Source organism: Vipera berus (genome assembly GCF_964194415.1).
Source record: "Vipera berus genome assembly, chromosome: 1".
Taxonomy (NCBI): Eukaryota; Metazoa; Chordata; class Lepidosauria; order Squamata; family Viperidae; genus Vipera; species Vipera berus.
This window is the reverse complement of record NC_138202.1, coordinates 327,829,794-327,851,052: the sequence shown is the minus strand read 5'-3', so window position 1 is coordinate 327,851,052 and position 21,259 is coordinate 327,829,794. Positions and strand designations below refer to the sequence as shown.

The following is a 21,259-nucleotide window of genomic DNA, read 5'->3' as shown; positions in this document are numbered from 1 at the left end:
CGCCCTGAGTCCTTCGGGAGAAGGGCGGTATACAAATTAAATTAATAAATAATAAATAAATAATTAAATACTTCACAAGACAATGCAATGCAATAAACATCATCTGCTTTGAGAAATTGTTTTGAGATTGAATGTGATTTATGGAAAATAGAAATATTCATGGTTATGAATAAGTACTTTCAACAGATCATTTTAAAGGGGTTGGAGGAAAGGAGGGCCAAGCCTTACCCTGCCATAAACTGCTGGCAGGCATCTTCCTCTCTCTTTCTAATGTTGCTTCTCCATCCTTTTATTTCTTCTTTCTCCCTTTTGTAGTGCTTTCTCCATTTGGATCTCTCTGCCAAAGCTGAGCAGAGGGGGAACATGTGCAGCTGTCGCTTAGAAACAAATGCATTGTGTGAAGTTTTTATTCTTTTATATTTGCAAAAACAGATGATTCAGAAGGACAGGGTGGTGTGAAGCAGAAAGAAGTTTAAACAGAAATAAGTTTGTGTGTGAGAAGGAGAGAGGGTGACAGAAAGAGGAAGGCCTCTTAAGTAACCTTTCTCCTTTTCTCATGTCAACTCACTGGTGATTCTTACCTGTTTTACTCTCACGCACACACAGATCCCATTAACTTTACTTGCAGTGGAACAAGGTACTAGACATCTGTGAATTATACAAACTTACTGTAGGCTGCATATGAGAAATCACTACTATGGTGTTATTAATGTTCTACATAAAAAACATTTGTGTTACTTGAAAAAAGCATAATAGCAGGAAATAGGCTAAACTAAAATTTTAATAAGAGCTAATTTGGGGTAGTGGTTAAGGGACCAGGCTTAACACCAGGAGATTGTGAGTTCTGATGGCAGAAAGTGAAGGAACCTGCCCCACTTTATATCGGGGGGGGGGACTGTGTGGAGAGTGTTTCCTTCTTTAAATTTCTGGGAGTCTACCTCTGTGAAGATCTTACCTGGAAAGTTAATACAACCCAGGTGGCCAGAAAGGCCCAACTGAGACTTCACTTTCTCAGGGTCTTGCGGAAGAACAGGGTAGAACAACGGCTAATGACCCTCTTTTACCGGTCTAATATAGAGAGCGTCCTCTCGTACTGTATTGTGGTTTGGTATGCTGGTCTGACAGCCGCGGATAGGAAAGTATTACAGAGGGTGGTGAGCACAGCACAAGACATTGTGGGCTGTCCCCTGACACCACTGGATAACATCGCCAGGGCTCGCTGCCTTGGAAAAGTGAGGAAAATTCTCGGGGATGACTCACACCCTGGACGGTAACTCTTTACTCTCCTACCATCAGGTAGGAGATACAGGAGTATAGCCAGCCGTACCAACAGGCTGAAAAACAGCTTTTATCCATGGGCTGTTAGGCTTTTGAATGGGAAATACTGTAGTTTTATAAACTTTATGCATGATTTATTTGCAAGGCCGGTGTGTTGTGCAATTAGCTCACATGGTGTAATAAGATGGAGGGTTTGTGTCACTGTGAGTTGGGGGTGGGGGCACGAAGGGAGGCTCAGCCAATCTCAATGTATACATGGTTGTACTTTGACAATAAAGGTTCATTCATTCATTCTAGTCCCACCTTAGATATACACTCAGTTTGGTGCCCTTGAGTCAGTCATTGCTCTCAGTCCTAGGAGAAGGGCAATAGCGTACCATTTCCAAAAATATGCCAGAAAAACTGCAGGAAGCACAGCCACCCCAGTGAGCCCAGCCACCTCAGCAGCACAATACAAAGAGACTTCTTGGCGTATCGTGGCTCTGGAGCTGCGTGAAGCCCCTGAATCACAGTGCAATGCAGATCCCTTCGCAGTGCAGAGCCCAGCCCAAGAACACAACACAAAGGGATTTCTTGATGCACTGCAGCTCTGGAACTGTAAGAAAACCTCTGAGCCACAGCACAACATTAATTCCTTTGTAATACAAAGTCCAGCTCAGCCCAGCCCAGCCCAGCAATGTGCTGCAAAATTGCAGTTGCCACAGGAAGCTACAGCCACTCCAGCCTAGTTCCCAGTCAGTCACTCCTCACAACATTGCACTCCTAGGTTCCTACCACCCTTTGCTTTGCTGCCCCAGCTGACCTTTGCCATCTTCTTGCTCAGGCTACTAATGGCCTTGAAGGCCATCTTTCTCAGCTCTTGCGAGGAAACCACTGTGTGTGACGTGCTAAAGTCTTATATGACTATCAGCTGCTTCATAAAGGGGCAAAACAGGCATGCTTAGTCAGCACTGGGAGCAGAAATACAGAAAAACATCAGCTAGGGCAGCAGGAGCCATGGAGTGCTAGGAGTCAAAGGAGCATAGATGGGGGGGGGATAGGTGGATGGGGAGAGTTGAAGTACCTCTACAATCATAAGTGTAGGTGGGCTGCCAAGTGCCTGAATTTTGATCATGTGACTTGGGGGCACTGCAACAGCTGTAACTTTGGAGTCCAGTCATAAGTCCCTTCTTTTTACACTGCCATAAATTTGAATGGTTGCTGAACAAATGGTCATAAGATGACGACTACCTCTACATGCATGTGCAGGTGCACTAATATGTACTACACAGGATTTTTTTTTCAAAATGCAAGCCTTGTTCCCCCAACCATATTCATACATGCAAACATACTAACTATATAGTGCTTGCTTGTAAGATACATTCTCCCCCCTTCTCTCTCACTGTTTATCTCACACTCAACCCACCTGAGATATGGCAGGCATTTTGCAAGTTAATAAAAATTCTGCATTCCCCCATCTGTCATCCTTGTATATTTTTTTTAAGCAGTACACCAGCTTTTAAGAACTGATAACAGCTATCAGTTCAAAGACCAAGGCAGGTCGGAAGAAAATTTATATCGAGCTGTCAGTTAGAAAGGAAGCATGTTGGAAAATATTTGAGTATTTGAAGTGAGAACTGGAGGGGGAGCAAGTTTAAAGAATAAGGTCAAAACAGTTCAATTTGTGATTTGAGTCTTATGGTCAACATTGTTTTCATTTTGCATGAGAAAGAATCCATTTTTTCTTTTCCATGGCTCCACCCGGAATCTGCCACTGGTCCCCAGTTCCTGAACAAATACAAAGAGTTCAACTGGGATTTGTAAACTAGTTTTAAGGAATTTGTTTATTCAGCTTAGAAACTTCCAGTTGGTGTTGAATGTCAGAAGGAAGTCATGTCATAGTACTGCATCAGATTATAGGAGGCATAAAAATGGGAAATCATCTACAACCCACTACAGAGATACAGTGTGCTATAAGGGAAAAGAGGAGAAAAACATTTTAATTTATTAAAGTGATACCACTGCAAAGGGGAGGATGAACCTCCAAAATACTTCAGTAATCCAAAAGACCTGTGCCTGGACTTTCAGGGAATAGTTATGGGTTTTTAAAACAAGTTTTATTGATTTTTTAATATTTACATATACATGTATTTGTGAAGCAATATGGTGGTTGGGTAGTCAAAGTAACAAATAACAAGTTGTTTGTAAATAGTTCAGGTTGTATCAACAAGGATTCCCTCTCTGATTCCCTTAGTTATCACATAGTCAAAATAATCAAGTTAATACATTTCTAGTTGTGACCTAGTCAATTAACAGAATTTTCAATATATTTTCACTAAATACATATCAATATCCTGTTTTTAAGTTTTATCTAATTGCAATAAGATACTCTAGAGTATATAATATAGAAAAGAAAGCTTAATTTTTGGGTAACCCACAATTCCCTATTTCAATAAAGAATAATTCTCTTGTCTACAAAACTTACATTGTTCATTATAAAACATTCTTACTGTATGTTTTACCAGTAAAATCTAGTTTTCATCTTAACAAATCACCAATTATTAGAAAAATATTTTTTGTCTTAACCATTCAACAATTATTACATTACTATTTTTTGTTATAAAATTCTAGATTCTATAGTATAGTTCAAAATTATCTTCTAGAAGCTTAATTTTGCTTTCCTTTAAAGATCTAAAACTTAAATATAAAATCAGTATATATATATATATATATATATATATATATATATATATATATATATATATATATATATATATATATATATATATATATATATGATTCCCCTTAGTCCATCAAAAGAGATTTTTAAAGCTCTGTCCTTACAAATCCCAAAAAAGAGACAAGTCTAATTTTTTAAATCTAACTTCCGCCTTCCTTTTGTGCCAATCAAGCTTCCATCTTAGTGCCTTAAAATTCTTCAATGTGTCTCCCTTTCTTCCTCCACCTATTTGAATCTGAGGAGACCATCCAAGTGACAGTTTTGCAAAGCAGGTGTCCCCTTTATAGTCATTAAAATATTGCTTTAATATCTCAGTTTTTGATGTTTGATGTAATATAATTGTCATTAATTCAGTCTGGTCTTTTTCTTCTTCCATTTCCATCTTGCTTAGGTAGAAAGTAGTAGCTGATGTTGATATCGTTTGATTAGCTGAATCCTCAACATACTGTATTTGAAGGCCTTTGATATCTTCGCTCTTAATGTTGCTTTCTTTGGGTATTGTTGTTTTTTGAGTTGTAAGTTTTGTAGTTGAAGTAAGAGTTTGGACTTCAAGGTTCTCTGTAGGCTGCATTTGTTACTCTTTGAAGTCTCCTATTTTGATGTTAGTTTCCACTTCTTCTATTTGTTCTTGGATTGTCAGTTCATCATTTAAGGTCAAAGTTTGATTTGGTGGCTTTAAGTTGTCAGGTTTATCATGCAGTTTGGCTTTAATTTGCTCAGTTATGTTTTGTCCATTTCCATAAAGGTAAAGGTAAAGGTTCCCCCGCACATGCGTGCTAGTCGTTTCTGACTCTAGGGGCCGGTGCTCATCTCTGTTTCAAAGCCGAAGAGCCAGCGCTTGTCCGAGGACGTCTCCGTGGTCATGTGGCCGGCATGACTAGACGCCAAAGGCACACGGAACGCTGTTACCTTCCCACCGTAGTGGTCCCTATTTTTCTACTTGCATTTTTACGTGCTTTCGAACTGCTAGGTTGGCAGAAGCTGGGACGAGTAACAGGCGCTCACTCTGTTATGCGGCACTCGGGATTCGACCCGCCAAACTGCCGACCTTCTGATCGACAAGCTCAGTGTCCTAACCCACTGAGCCACCGCGTCCCTTTCCATAACAGCCTTCAAACATAGATCTGCCTTGGAGAAGAATAAAAGCAAGGATGCCGCTATACCTCCTTTACCTAAAAATCTGAGGACTATAAATGTTGTTAGTTGAGAAGTCATGTCCGACCCATCGCGACCCCTTGGACAACATACCTCCAGGCCTTCCTGTCCTCTACCATCTGCTGCAGTCCATTTAAGCTCACACCTACTTCTTCAGTGACTCCATCCAGCCACCTCATTCTCTGTCATCCCCTTCTTCTATTGCCCTCAATCTTTCCCAGCATTAGGCTCTTCTCCAGTGAGTCCTTCCTTCTCATTAGGTGGCCAAAGTATTTGAGTTTCAACTTCAGGATCTGACCTTCTAAAGAGCAGTCAGGGTTGATCTTTTCTAGGACTGACCAGATTGAACACCTTGGAGTCCAAGGGACTAGCAGGAGTCTTCTCCAGCACCATAGTTCAAAGGCCTCAATTCTTTGGCACTCAGCCTTTCTTATGGTCCAACTTTCACAGCCATACATTGCAACTGGTAAAACTATAGCCTTGAATACATGCACTTTTGTTGGCAGGGTGATGTCTCTGCTTTTTAGTGTGCTGTCTAGATTTGCCATGGCTTTCCTCCCCAGGAGCAAGTGTCTTTTAATTTCTTGGCTACAGTCCCCGTCTGCAGTGATCTTGGAGCCCAGGAAAATAAAATCTGTCACTACCTCCATTTCTTCCCCATCTATTTGCCAGGAATTGAGAGGGCCGGATGCCATGATCTTGGTTTTCTTAATGTTAAGTTTCAAGCCAACTTTTGCACTCTCCTTCTTCATCCGCAACAAGAGGCTCTTTAGTTCTTCTTCACTTTCTGCCATTAGAGTGGTATCATCTATAAACATAGTCCTCAGATTTAGAGAAAGTAAACCACCTCTGTCAAATGAGATCCAGAATCCTACTTTCCTTGACTAGTGTGTTCTGAATAAAATTGCTTGGACTGTTTGTTTCATTGAGACAGATTTATTACTTCAGGTAGATTTTATATACACCATTTTGTTTTATGTGAGCCTTCTTGGCTACCTTGAATCACCAGTAATTGGCAGGTAAGTTGGCAAGTTATTGCCCCAAGAAATCTTTGTAGAAATCTCTGCCTATATCATAAGTTTTTGAAAAATGATGAAAAAATGAAGCTGAGAAAGACTACAAAAGAACTGGCAATGCCATGGATGCCAAAATAAGCTGAGGGATGATTTATTCAGGATGACAGTTATGATTCTCTTCCACTAATGTTGGAATCAGACCTTGATTTTAACATCTTCATATTCTGAAGAGAAATACAAACATTATGATGACCTTTCCAAAGTTCATAATATGTCATTTTCTTTCCTTGTTTTTAAAAGATGTTGATGAATGTACCACTGGTGCCCACACCTGTAGGTCAGATCAGGTCTGTGTCAACTTAAGGGGATCATTCACCTGCCAGTGTCGAACTGGGTATCAAAAGCGAGGAGACCAGTGCTTTGGTAAGTACCACATTGCAAAATGTCTTTTGTGGGGTTTGTGGAGTTTATGTATTTTGCTTTTATGGAATGTTACTATTACCTGCCTAGATTATTTATTTATTTTATTAGATTTATTAGATTTATCATGTACTAGACAACCCATGCCCTATTGGGTCATTCTTTCAGATACATTTCTTTATATAAACAGAAACAGAATGAATGTAGGTGAGCAAAACAGCAGTGAGAATGGGAGCAACTTCAGACTTTCTGTTGGCTTCCCCATTGAATTTCCTTATGGGAAGCTGGTAAAAGCATTGGAAATCCTCCCTCCCTCCTTCCCTCTCTCCAATTCCTGCTGGCCTCTCTATTTACTTTGCTTCTGGAAGGTTGCAGAGGATAAAGCAGCAGAAAGTTGCAAGTCCAAGACCAACAAGAAGGTAAGTACCTGCTGTTTAGTGGAGGAAATAGTGAGGAGGCACAGGACAGGAACATTACATAGACATGTACAAGAAGTATCATGCGGATTGGGAATGGTGCATGGATTGTGCAAGAGATGTTGCCTAGATCAGGGACAGTAGGTGGGTGGGCAATGTGTGTCAGGAAGGGAGCATGAGAGGTGTCACATGGGTCAGGTAGGCCAGGGCACTGAGGGGCAAGGTGGGTTGAGAAGAATGCCTGAGGGTTGTGGGGATATGTAAGAGGGGCCACATGGGTCAGGGAGGGCATGCAGGGGGTGACACAAGTCAGGATGGTTGCCTGGGAGGAGTATGAAAATGCTGATGCACAGGTTAGGCCTGTCACAGAAAGGGTGCATGAGTTGGGGAGGGTGTGCTGGGCAGGTGTTGCAAGTTGAGGAGGTTGTGCAGATCAGGAAGGGTGCATAGGAATGTGCAAGAGGTGCCACACAGGTCAGGGAGAATTCATGGAGGTGCAGCATGGGGTGAGAAAAGCGCTCAGAGGTGCATGAGGAGTGCCACGTGGGTTGGAGAAAGCATGCAGAAGGTGTAGCGTGGATCAAGAAGGGTGCATGGAGGGGCTCAAGAAGTGCTGCTTGAGTCAGGGAAAGCTTGCAGGGGCCGCGCAGGTCTGGGAGATTGCATGGGACTATGGAAGAGGTGCTGCATAGTTGGGGGAGGGCTTGTGGGGGCAGCTGGGGCTGGGAATGATTCACAGGGATTCTTTCTTCCCTGTTCCTTCCTTCCATTCTTCTTTTCCTTCCTTCCTCCCTCCTTCACTTCCCTCCCAAACTGGTTGGTAAGTGGCTGTTGCTGGGTGGGGGAGGGAGCGAGGGAGTGCATGAGGGGAAATGGAAATGTCACAGAATATTGAAGATGAGGATCATGTGACTGCAGCAGCCTGGCCAGGCTGAAGCAGCAGCAGCCCAGCAACACTGAAGTGGTCACAATTTTCCCAAATTTTATTTCCTTGGGAGTAACAGGTCCCAAAGTTCTGTACGCTATCCCACTTGAGGACTATTTGTTAACAAGGTTTTGCCCCCATGATGCTGCATTTCACCCAGTTAAAAGTTACAGACATAGGAGTTTTAGTAGTATATAGTATAGGTGGCCATATATAAGTTTTTCCAATGAAATAAATAAATAAATGGACACACATGTGGAAATGACAGGTTTGCTCTTACTCATCATCTGCTGCCAGCAGTGGAGTTGCATTGATGAGGATAACAAAAGTTGTAGTTACCGCACGTGAAGGATAGATAGCTTTGAAAATCTACTACAAGGTTTAAGATGGAGTGCTTGTAAGAGGACTGTGCATTAAAACATTTGAAAGAAATCAGTTCAGCATGCACCTATGTTCAAATAATTAAAGCAGTCACGTGGTCTCTACAAGTTTATGCCTGCAGATAAGGGGGTAGCTGACAAATGACGGACTTTGCAAATAGCAGGCACAGCCGCTTTAACAATTCAAAAATAGGTGCTTTATATGCTGTCTCAGGCACTATAAAGCACAATGTCAAATATTTTGCCCAGCATCTCTCTGGCCTCCTTGATGTTTGGGGATAATTTTAATTTGGGGTTTAAAATCCTATGATTTTTCCATTCAATATCTCAACAATGAATTTCAAGGGAATCCAGTCAGAGCTCAGACAGTGACTTTTGACTGAGATTTACAGAATGATCCAAAATCTAGCCCTAAAGGGCTGCTATATATAGGAAGGCCTCCTAGTGGGAAATTCCTCGTTACCCTCTCTGTCCAGCACTACCGCTCTGCTGTTCCATATCAGTCTTTGGCTTTTTTTAAGGAGTACAGATAGTCTTCGACTTAGGACCACAATTGAGGCCAAAATTTCTATTGCTACAGTAAGTGAGACATTTGCTAAGTGAGTTTTGCCCTGTTTTATGACCTTTCTTGCTACAGCTGTTAAGTGAATCCCTGCAGTTGTTAAGTTAGTAACACGGTTATTAAACAAATCTGGCTTCCCCGTTGACTTTGCTTGTCAGAAGATTGCAAAAGGTGATCACATAACACCAGGACATTGCAATCGTCATAAATATGAGTCAGTTGCCAAGCATCTGGATTTGGATCACATGACCATGAGGATGCTGCAGTGGTCTTAAGGGTGACAAATGGTCATAAATCACATTTTCAGTGCCGTTGTAAGTTTGAACAGTCACTAAATAGCAATAGCACTTAGACTTATACACCACTTCATAGTGCTTTACAGCCCTCTCTAAGTGGTTTACAGAGTCAGCCTATTGCCCCCAACAATCTAGGTCAGAGGTGTCAAGGGCCAGATGTGTTATGGCAAAACCATGGTTACCCCATTGCCGGCAATGGGGGAAAAAGTGGCGATATGTTGCGACACATCACGTGACGTTGCAAGTTTGACACCTCTGATCTAAGTCCTCATTTTACCCACCTCGGAATGATGGAAGGCTGAGTCAACCTTGAGCTGGTGAGAATTGAACTGCTGGCAGTCAGCAGTACTGCATTCTAACCACTGCGTCACCACGGCTCCTTTGTTATAAGTTGTGAGTCTGTTGTAAGTTGAGGATTACCTGTATATGGAAATTAGTTTCCACTAAGAATGACAAATGTATTCTTAAAATTAATTATGGTGTTGCACATTGATATTTTTCTTTGCAGTATGCTACTTTTCTATTAAATTTTGGTTTCATGAAAAATACATTAAAAACACTGATGGGCACCAAAGGGGATGTTTGCAGGTATTGCTACTCGACAGCTCCATGTGTACAACATTCCTATGATATTAAGATTATATGTGGCAGTTCATTTTTTTTTGTAATGTCATTTTTGGAATTATTTTTAAAATACTTCTGTTCTAACGGCAACATAGACATTGATGAATGCACGTTCCCTTCCTTTTGCCATCATCGGTGTGTGAACAGTCCTGGTTCCTACCACTGCCATTGCAATGCTGGCTTTCAGTTAACACCTGACAACCGCACATGTGCCGGTAAGCACACTTCAGGACATTTTTGTAGAAACTGTCATGTTTAAATTTAGAAATATGTGCTTACTATCATATTTTCTGGTTACATAAATGCAAGATGCATGGAATTCAATGAAGATAGCCATTTATGTGGTATGTAAAATGACCTTCAAGAAATGTCACTTCAAGAAATGCATTCATCAACATACTTTTTGCATGTGATTCCATTGTTGTTCTTTTATAGAGTAATAATAAAAAATAAAAAATATTCTACATCAATAGTAGTGATTTATATTTAATTTAGTCTTTTCATTAGTGTGGACTATTAAATTTATATTTATTTTAAAATATTGCTCTGACCCTGCCTTTGTGTGTATGATGAATTTCTTATTTCAGTTTCAAATATCTTTCATTTAAGGATATCTTAATTGATTTTGTTATGAATTTTTAGGGAACTAATTGAAGAGTAGTTATAGATGTATAAAAGTAATTGCTAAAATCTTTCCCCCCCCCCATATCTTCACCCAAAATAGAGTTCCCAGAGTTCATAGAATTCTTTCTGGAAAAGCTAACCAAAGATGTCCAATATTGGGAGGCCAATGGGTACATTTGAAATGTTGAAAGTCTGTTGAGTTGCATTTAAAGAAATGTGGGGATGGCTTTCCTCTTCCGAAAAAGGCAAACACGGGGGAGGGTGCTGTTCAGCACAAAACACCCAGGTAGACTTGTATAATTACCTCCTGCATCTTAGTCTAGCAGTTGTCTCAGCTCGTCCCAGTCTTAAACTTCCCTTTTTTTTCTAACAATGGGTGACTTTAGAGTATAACTATAGGATACTAAGATACTTAGGAAGCTCCAAGTCACATTGTATGAGGGTCAAACATTGGGAATATTTTGGATTGGGTATAATGGATATAGAGAGCCAGATTGATATAGTGGTTAAAGCATCTGACTAGAAACCAGGAGACTCTGAATTCTAGTCCTGCCTTATGCACAAAGCCAGCTGGGTTGCCTTGGGCAAGTCATTTTGTTTGAGCCCCTGGAAGGAAGCAATAGCAAACCACTTCTGAAAAACCTTGCCAAGAAAACTGTAAGAACTTGTCCAGGCAGTCTCCAAGAGTTGGTCGTGATTGAATGGAAGAAAAAATGGATATAATGATATATAACATGGATGTTTGCATATGAATAAAAACAATATTTCTGTAGAAAGGAGTCTGCTTTCTTTAGATCTGAATAAGGTATGTTAGAAAAGGTTTTTTCCATCCCAGTTCCATTCAGATGCTTGGATTTCAAGTCCGAACCTGTTCTAAAATGCAATTATTGGAATTGAAATTGTAGGGAATGACTCCAGAGACTTTCATAGAAATATAGTGCTCATCTAAATATTTAATGTTAAAACTTATAGTTTTTTGGGGGGGAAACTTCTGTTCATTTAAGTAGATGTAACTTTCTAGTCTCTCATTGATTAAATGTTGCATCTTTAATGAAAGTTGAATAAGAATAAAAGGATGGGTTTTGATACATTAAATGTTAAGTTTGAGAGTTCTGTGCTAAGAAATTTGATGTGACTGAATAATTTGGTTTTGTCGAATGATTGGTTGTATTATCAATGGTGATTTCTAAACAGACTTAATAATCCTGCGATAGAACCACTCTGTGGTGTGCAAAATGTTCCATGTTCATTCCTGGGATCTCCACTTAACAGGTTAGGATATGATGGAAGGAAGGCTACCCATTCTCTGCAAAGCCACCTGCCGTCTGAACAGGCAGCTATTGGCTGTTAACCTAGTATAATTAAGTTTTTTGTGCATTAGAGCAGAGGTCCCTAACCCCCAGGCCACGACCCACTACCGGGTCGTGACCTATTTGAACCAGACTACACGAGCGATTTCTGCTCAAGCGCCCCCCACTCGTGTGAGTGGAGCTTTGCGCACTAGTCAAGTTCCCTTTGTTCATGCACAAGCTCCATTCACATGGAGCTGTGTGCGTGTGCACGTGTGCCTATCATTCACATCCCCCCCACGCGCTAGGCCAGGCCACCAAGGTGGAAAGGTTGGGGACCACTGTCATTCCCAAGTACATCAAATTAAAATTCTTGATCTACATAATGAATAACTGTTTATGATTCACATTTTAAATCATTAATATGCTATTCTTTATCTCTTATTAACTTCTGGAAAGTTTCCGTTCATCATTATTATGTTGGTAATTTTGCAGTATTGATTTTAATTGGTTTTATTTTTAATTGTTTTGTCTTAACCAAACAGGTCAAATCTTCTAATGAATATTCTGTTAAGAAACAGATTTATTACTGCATTCTTATGGTTTTGAAATTATATGGTTATTTGGCAAAAGCCCAGAGACAGCAGGTGCTTAATTTTTATTAGATTCTTCTTCACTATCCAAGAATATGTCTAGGCTACAAATCCAAATGTTTTAAACACTTAAAACCACATTACAGCGTAGTCACCACTCTTAAAATAGCAATTACATTAATTAGTTTGATTAACATTTTTATTTGACTTTATTGAGATGACAATTAAAAAAACCAAATGACAGCTGAAAGTTTAAAAAAAAGTGATCGGGACCAATTTCTAACCTCAGAGTTCACAATAATCTTAGTAAATCTCAGGAAATGAGACAGGATTATATGGATTTTTGAGTTCTCAATTTTGTACCTATACCATATCTCATAGAAAACTTTGAGTAAAATTGGGGAAGATGTTATCCAGTATTCTAGAGGCTTCCATTTAGCAGAAGACTCGCATTTTATTTTTCATGAAAACATTTAGAATGCTATAGCCCTACAAATTCTCATTTCAAAACATTTTTGGAAGTAGAAGCTATAGTATTTGCACTTCCTTCTTCTTAAAATCTGCCTTACCTTAGCTCAAATATAGAAGTAGAATAGAATAATAGAATTGGAAGGAACCTTGGCGGTCTTCTAGTCCAACCTGTGCTCAAGCATTATACCATTTCAGACAAGTGGCTATCCGATCTGGCTTTGGTTAGGTTTTTGTCATAAACTCAGGGTTCTCCTTGGCAAGCTAGACTGAAGCAGATAAATATAAGGATACAAAAACTTAACTGTAGAAAAATTAAGAAGCCACCACATATGAATACCAATGATTGATGTGTCACTTATTTATTGAGGTTGTATGTACAAATCCATAGTAACACAAATAGTATGCAAAATGCAATTTTTAAAAAAGCAGTAAAATATTTATGGTTGTGCTGGTATATATAAAATAGCCATAGTAAATAATGAAGATTAAAAAACTAATCCTAGCAATTAAATGCACCAGAGCATTCTGATTAATTTAATGTTATTAAATACTGTGTACATGATGTTCCTTTAGTATTAGTATAATAACACTTCAGCAGCACTTCAGTAGCTACATACAAGATGCCATTAGGCTCTCAAGGGCTCTCTGGAACAGCTCAACCACTTTCTGGAGAGCACCACGCTTGAAACTAACCTGTATTTTAAGTAGGTTGATCCATAACGAATGAATAAAAAGCAACATTAACTAGCTTCTTGAAAATGTGAGTTTGTTAAGACATTTTCCCATTAAGATTGCACTGAAAAGGTTGATTCTGGTTGGAGAAGACAACCTTGAAGGTACTTTGCTAAGGCCTTATAGGGGAAAATCAGCACTTTGAATTGCACTTAACAGCCTGTTGGCCCCCAATGCAGAGCAATTAATATCTCCCATCAAGCACACTTTTCCATTTGAATCAGTTATAGCTTATAGTGGTCTTCAAGTTCATATTGCAGTAATCTAAGCCTGTGATGATGTGGGCTTGAGTTATTATAGGTCTTCATGCTCCAGAAAGGGGTATAACCAGAGCTTAGCAAACACCTTCCAGACCACAACTCCCAACTGCCTATCTGGCAGTAATTGCAAGTCCAGAAAGACCCCCAAGTCACAGACCTACTTCCTCTTATTAAAGCCTCTTCCTCAAGAAACACCACCAAAACTAATTAAGAACTTGATTAGACAAAAGACCTCATTTTGCTTGGGTTCAACTTCAGTCTGTATCATTCCATCTAGTTCCCTCCAACCTCCTGATATTGGGACAGATCGCCAGGTCAGCCAAAATAGAGACTTTTGTGCTTTTATGCTTTCAGTGATGATGCCCAGTAGCTACCTAGGCAAGTTTCCTGCAGTTTTCTTGTCAATATTTCAGAAGTTATTGGTCATTGTCTTCTATCTGAGGCTGAAAGAGTGACTGGCCCAAAGCCACTCAGGGATTTGTGCTTAAGGCAGAACTAGAACTCATAGCATCCTAGCTTCTAGCCTTTTGCCTTAACCACTACACCAATACCCAATCCACAATATGACCTCCCACAATAGCTTCATGTAGATATTAAACAATAGGGAGATGACCAAATCCTGCTATATCACACAAGAGAGAAGCCATGTGACTGTCCTTTTCTCCTCTACCACCACTTAGTGAAAGAACAGAAGAAAGAACAGAACCATTGCAAATCATTGCCTCCAATCCCCTGTGCTGGTAAATGGTAAAAATGATACAGTAGTCAATAATATCAATGCCACTGAAATAGAAGGAATAGGACAAGAACATTACCTGCATCTAAATCCCAACAAAGATTGATCCTTAGGGTAGCCAGCACTATTTCCACTCCATGGTGAGTCCTGATCTAACTTAAAAGCATCTAGCTAAATCTCTTCTACCATGATGCTTTGTAGGCTATGTTCCCACCACCCTTTCAATAACTTTTTCCCAAAAGGTAATGTTGGAAACTGGTTTTTAATTATTCAAATTGATTGCATCTAGTGAGGGCTCCTAAAGGGAGGAACATGTCACAGTTTTCATCAGGCTACAAGCACCCATCATGTTCCCTCTGTTCCCTATAGGATCCAAATTAGGCACAAATATAATCACGGATGGCAGTGGGCATGCTAGATAGTGTCTTAGCCATTTTATCGGAACCTACAGGCCAAAAGGCGTCCCAGCTAATTCCACAGATGATTTATCTCAGTCTTTGTAGAGAGTAAAGAAAAGCATTTTCCTCTCCTCCAACCACAGGGTAGACCTGAATATGGACTTGTATCCATGTTCAGTCAGGTTTGGGTTTTGTGTTCCTCCATCATTGCTTTAGGTATCATATTTGGTGCTTCACCTCCAAGAAACCAAAGAGAATTGGGGTGCAGTGAAAAACCACTGATGTACATGAACGAGCCCTGGTTATTTCCTGTTACCAGTAGCTGCTATTCAGATCCATAAAGCACCTGGATCAACTTTACCTCTAATTATATAAGCCACTATTTGTTTGCATAAAATACCCATTCATTTTAATTTGGGGAAGGAAGCAAAACTAAGCAGAAAAAATGGTCCACACTTGGTAGGCTGGGGTTTCATTCCCTGTCCATATAAATTGATTCACAGTGAACAAGCATGTATTGTATACAAAGAATCTGGTGAGTATGCTCCAAACTGGTTCAAGAAAAGATCAAAATGCCACATTTGTTTTCTTTTCTTCTTAGACATAAATGAGTGTGAGACCGGCAACCCCTGTGCTCAACTGTGCTACAATATAGTTGGTTCTTTCTTATGCCAGTGCAATCAAGGCTTCGAGTTAAGCCCAGACAGAATCAGCTGTGATGGTGAGTAGTAGTTGTTTAGCTTGTTGATGTTCTCAGACAACAGGGACAGGAAGGAATCTTTTGAATAGAACATGTTCACTGTTAGTAATGTTCAAAGAAAACATATTGCAGGTTCATTTTTTCACCTTCCTAATCAGAAGCTTTAATGCCTTCTTTAGTGTGTTCATCACTAATATCTCTTATTACACAAAAGCAAAAAAACCCACTTCTGCACCTTGATTTTCCCACTAACATTGTGCTGGGCTCCCACAATATTATTTGTCAAAAATAGAGAATCCAGACCAATATATTAGGCTCACATTCTCTGGCAAACTTTTGCAATTAAAAAAGGCATTTTAGAAGGCTGATTCTTTCACTAAAATCTTGCTCTTTGAAAGCTCTTTTTGATTTCTACTTGGTAGTAGTGATTCTATTCCTATTCATGCACCTCATTCTTGTAGGCAGATGCAGTTTCCCTCCAGAAGCTGTCAGAAAGTAGGAAGGAAGGAAGAAACATTTGTATTTTGCAGCCTAAGTAACTAAGATAATAGGCAAGGAACAATGTAAAAGCAGATGCTGAACCTTCAAAACTGGGTTAGAAAATGCCTCTGTTTTGCAGATGTTGATGAATGTAGAGCTTCTAACTTTCTGTGCCAATATCAATGTGTCAATGAGCCAGGAAAATTCTCCTGTGCATGTCCAGATGGATACCAGTTGGTCAGAGGAAGAAACTGTCAAGGTAAGTTCCCATATCTGCAAAAGTAATGATAATATTAACACTATTTTTTTAAAAAATCAAATCATACAAATGACAAATCCTTGCTTGACACAAGATGTTCTCTTTGTAATATAATACAGTAAAACTTATCTAAGAGATGCATAGCAGGTTTAAACCAGGCCTGGCAAAAATGTGCAACCAATATAGACCACTGATCTCCTACAGCATATAACATATTGAAAAACTCATTTGTTTTTTTTTTATCTAAGAGTGCAAAAATCTGGAATGGAAATGAGCAAGGAGAAATCAAGTACAGTATGAGTATTTAGCTGAGAATCCCACTTAAGAGTAGATAAAAGTATAGATGATAGAGATATAGATATAGATGTAAGTAAGAATAACCATGTGGAGCCCTGCATATCTAGATAGACTACAGTAAGTGAAGAATGGGGCAGCCTTTAGATCTCTGAGGTCTGTTTTCTTTTTTATATGTACTTTCATGATACACTTACAGAAGCTACAATATGTGGGGCTAAGTAGATAGTTTGCAGACTGCAACAAATAATTAAGTTTAATTATTAAGTTATTTTGCAGATTCAAATATGCTTTTCAAAAAGCAACTGGACTTTCTTGGTATTTTTCCTTGAAAAGAACTCCCTTTTCATCCAAGAAGCTTCTTCACTTCTGACAAAATGGGGAATCAAAAGGAAAGGGAAAAAAACCAAGAAAGTCCAGTTGCCTTTTGAAAAGCACCTTTGAGACAACTGTGACCTGGATGATTGAGAATTTCCATAGACATTTGCTGATTTAAGTTTATGAATAACTCCAGTCTCAAAGAATGCAAATAGCAGAATTGTAGAACTTTTTACCTTTTTGCTAATATAGATATAAATGAATGTGAAACACGCAATGAATGTCGAGAAGATGAGATGTGTTCTAATTATCATGGTGGCTATCGCTGTTACCCAAGAAATCCTTGTCAGGAGCCTTACGTGCTTGCATCTGAAAAGTAAGTGAAGCTATCAACAGAGTTCCAAACTGAACACCAGTTTCCAATGGACTGAGTATGTTTTTCAGTCACTGTGCTTTCTTTTACAGTCGTTGTATTTGTCCAGTATCTAATCATCTTTGTCGGGACCTGCCATACTCCATTGTTCACAAATATATGAGCATCCATTCAGAGAGGACTGTGCCATCTGATATCTTCCAAATCCAGGCAACCACGATTATCCCCAATACAATTAACACCTTCCGGATTAAATCTGGAAATGACAATGGAGACTTCTTTCTTAGAGTAAGTATTCCAAATGCTTTTCTGAAGCTTCTTAGATGCTGAAGATGGAACTCAGCATACCAAATTAAAGAGGTTAGAATCAGCAACTTCATTATGAAGAACGCTTTTGTCCCATTGTGTCATCTGATCACTGCTAAAGACATAATTCATATTTTATCTTCTTTTTTTTTTTTTACACAAAATAAGTCCATTACAGGGGTCTTCAAACTTGGCCCTTTTATGACTTGTGGACTTCAACTCCCAGAATTCCTCAGCCAGGCACGCTGGCTGAGGAATTCTGGGAATTGAAGTCCACAAGTCATAAAAGGGCCACGTTTGAAGACCCCTGCTCTATTATCAGATCCCAGAAATCAAGAAAAACACACAATGATTCCTTAAAGCAGATTTCTCTATTGCTCCACACTTATAGACAAAATCTTGCCAAACTGAAACAGACTGCCACCTATATCAAGCATATTCTCTGGGAGATGTTAGGGAGGGGCTGTTTTCACCTCCTTCAGTCACAGAAACGGAGTTGCCTCTTACTCCTCTGGAATGCTCTCCCTCCCTCCTGGGAATTCAGACTACATTCCATCACATCTGTTGGGCTCACCCAAAGTTTCCCAGCAAACTTCCATGGCTGAGGGAGAATTTGAACCTGCCTTTGGTGGCCCTAGGTTTAACACTTTAACCATTACAATACACTGGATATATCTCTGTGTGTGAATACTCATATAGGAGTATATACTCTCTGACAATGATTTGGAAGAAATGCTTCAAATCTCATGCAAACCTAACACATCTCTTATTAATTAAGAAACTATTTTTAGAGTCATTAAAATGACCTAAAGCAGTAGGGTGTTGTTTTTTTTGCAGGGTCACATTGATTGCTTTAATTAATAGAGGAGAAAAAGTTGCACTCACGCTTGTGTGAGGTCTGAAATATATTTTCTAAATCATTATCACATAGGCATACATCCTGGGAAATTATTTGTGGGTGCCTTGGCTGTACATGTACATGTTTTCCTTCTTTCTTTCAGCAAACAAGCTCCGTGAGTGCAATGCTTGTGTTGGTAAAGCCATTAACAGGTCCACGGGAATATATCATCGACCTAGAGCTGTTGACGGTCAACAACATGAACTACCGGTCAAGTTCAGTGCTGAGGTTAACACTTATTGTGGGACCTTACTCTTTTTAGTCACTGAAATGAAGTAATTTGCTAGCACCCAGAGCAACCAAAGAAGCTTTCTTTTGAATGAAGCACTTATGATTTTATTTATAATTTTACTTTTTTTAAGAAAAAAACTTTATTAAGGAAATCAGTATCCCAAAGATGCTTTTTTCACCAGGCAACTGGACTTCTTTGTTTTTCTTAGAAGACATTTCGCTTCTCATCCAAGAAGCTTCTTCAGCTCTGACTGGATGGCAGGGAATGGAAAGATTTATACTCCTTGCAGACAGCTGGTCATTTGCATTCTTTTAGAGAGTTCTTAGTGCTACCTGGAGGCTTGTCTGTGTCTTCAGGGTCACCTGAGTAGTGCAAATGTGTGTGGAGCCTTCTTGGAACTGTTGAAAGGACTGGAACTTCCAAGAAGGCTCCACACCCATTTGCACTACTCAGGTAACCCTGAGGACACAGACAAACCTCCAAGTGGCTCAATGACTCTCTAAAAGAATGCAAATGACCAGCTGTCTCCAAGGAATATAAATCCTTCCACTCCCCACCATCCAGTCAGAGCTGAAGAAGCTTCTTGGATGACAAGAGAAACATCTTCAAAGAAAAACAAGAAAGTCCAGTTGCCTCATGAAAAAGCAACTTTGGGATAACTATGACCTGGATGACTGAGAATCCCCATAGACAAGGAAATCAGTAGTTGTAATCATGCTATTACATAATATAACCTGGATGTTGTCACCTTCTATTGAGAAACTGCACCTCTATCATACTTACAATAACTTGTAGTCATTGCCATCCTATAGCATAGCAGCTCTGAAAAAAAATGCATGGAGGGAGTGAGCCAAATGACATTCTTACTCAGCTCCTGCTTCTCTGTGATTACTAGAAGATGTAACCAGTACATGAATAAGATGTGTACCTATATGGGGGTCTAAACAAGCAGAATTTCCAATTTCATGGAAGTGTCTTACTGTTGACACATACTCATTCATACATTCAGTGATCATAGTCTGAGTTATGGGGTTAGACCCTAAATATAGTTTATGTAATTTCAAAAACAAAAGCCTTCATACATTTTCAAAATAGCTTGGAAACTAACCTTGTTTTCGGTTGTGATATTCAGGGCATACGTGCAACTATTTAACTCAGTACTACAATAGTTCCATTTTTATCCAGTGAAATAGTGGCCATCATGATCCAGTATGCCAATTCTTTGCTTGCAATAACTCCATTTATTTCAGCAGAGAAAATCAATCCACATGTGTATTTTTCTCTTTAAGAGGATGAAATAACCCAGCTATTAAGAAAAAGGGCTTCCTGTGTTCTTTACAATGTGGCCCATATCAAAGAAGGCCATTTTATTATTGACAGTAAACTCAATAAGGCCTCAATAGGAACTACATCCACATGGAGGGAAGTAAACATTGGGGTACCCCAAGTAAGCAGTGGGGTACCCCAAGGTTTAGGCCCAGTACTCTTCAACATCTTCCTAAGTGAACTAGACAAGGGAATTGAAGGGGAACTCATCAAATTTGCAGATGACACCCCAGAAGACAAGCTCAAAATCCAAAAAGATCTTGACAGACTTGAATACTGGGCCCTATCTAATAAAATGAAATTCAAAGTAGATAAAAAAATAAGGTTTTAGACTAAGGTAAGGTTTTAGACTTAGGTAAGAAAAACCAGCTAGGTTTTACCTAGACTAGGTGAAACGTGGCTTAATGCCAGTAACTGTGAGAAGGATCTTGGAGTCCTAGTGGACAATCACTTAAATATGAGCCAACATGGTGCGACACCAGCCAAAAAAGCCAATGCAATCCTAAGCTGCAGTAATGGAGGGATAAAATCAAGATCATGTGAAGTTATAGTACTCCTTTACAAAGCCTTAGTAAGAGCACACTTGGAATACTGCATCCAGTTCTGGTCACCACAAAAGATGTTGAGACTCTGAAAGAGTACAGAGAACAACAACAAAAATGATTAGGGGGCTGGAAGCTCAAACATATGAAGAACGGTTAAGGAATTGGGTATGTCTAGTCTAATGAAAAGAAGGACTGGTGGGACATGATAGCACTGTTCTAATATTTGAGGTACTCCTACAAAGATGAGGGGGTCAAACTATTTTCCAAAGCACCAAAAGACAAGACACGAAACAATGGCTGGAAACTAACCAAGGAAAGAATCAACCTAGAACTAAGGAAAAATTTCCTAACAGTGAGAGCAATTAACCAATGGAATAACTTGCCTTCAGATGTGTGTGCTCCATCACTGAAGGCTGTCAAAAAGAGACAGGACAACCATTTGTCTGAAATGATAATAGGGTCTCCTGCTCAAGCAGAGGGTTGGACTAGAAGACCTCCAAGGTCCCTTACAACTCTATTCTATATTTAAAGTTACTAAATGGCTACTGAATTAATTACCAGTGTCAGTAATACATACATATACATGGATACACAGATGCAGCCATCCAGTGCTCAAGGTTCTAGATTCTATACT

At 39.5% G+C, this 21,259-nt stretch overlaps 1 protein-coding gene across 1 annotated transcript in view; it reads left to right on the top strand.

Annotated features, from left to right (window-relative positions):
* The window catches only part of EFEMP1 (EGF containing fibulin extracellular matrix protein 1), a 67,833-nt gene extending 48,701 nt beyond the window's left edge, over positions 1-19,132 (top strand). The window contains exons 5-11 of the mRNA XM_081313389.1: positions 6,469-6,591; positions 9,887-10,006; positions 15,496-15,615; positions 16,214-16,333; positions 17,198-17,321; positions 17,411-17,606; positions 18,626-19,132. Coding sequence (XP_081169515.1) covers positions 6,469-6,591; positions 9,887-10,006; positions 15,496-15,615; positions 16,214-16,333; positions 17,198-17,321; positions 17,411-17,606; positions 18,626-18,784 — 962 coding nt within the window. The 3' untranslated portion in view covers positions 18,785-19,132. The remainder of the gene's footprint in view (positions 1-6,468; positions 6,592-9,886; positions 10,007-15,495; positions 15,616-16,213; positions 16,334-17,197; positions 17,322-17,410; positions 17,607-18,625) is intronic.
* The last annotated feature ends 2,127 nt before the right edge of the window (positions 19,133-21,259 follow it).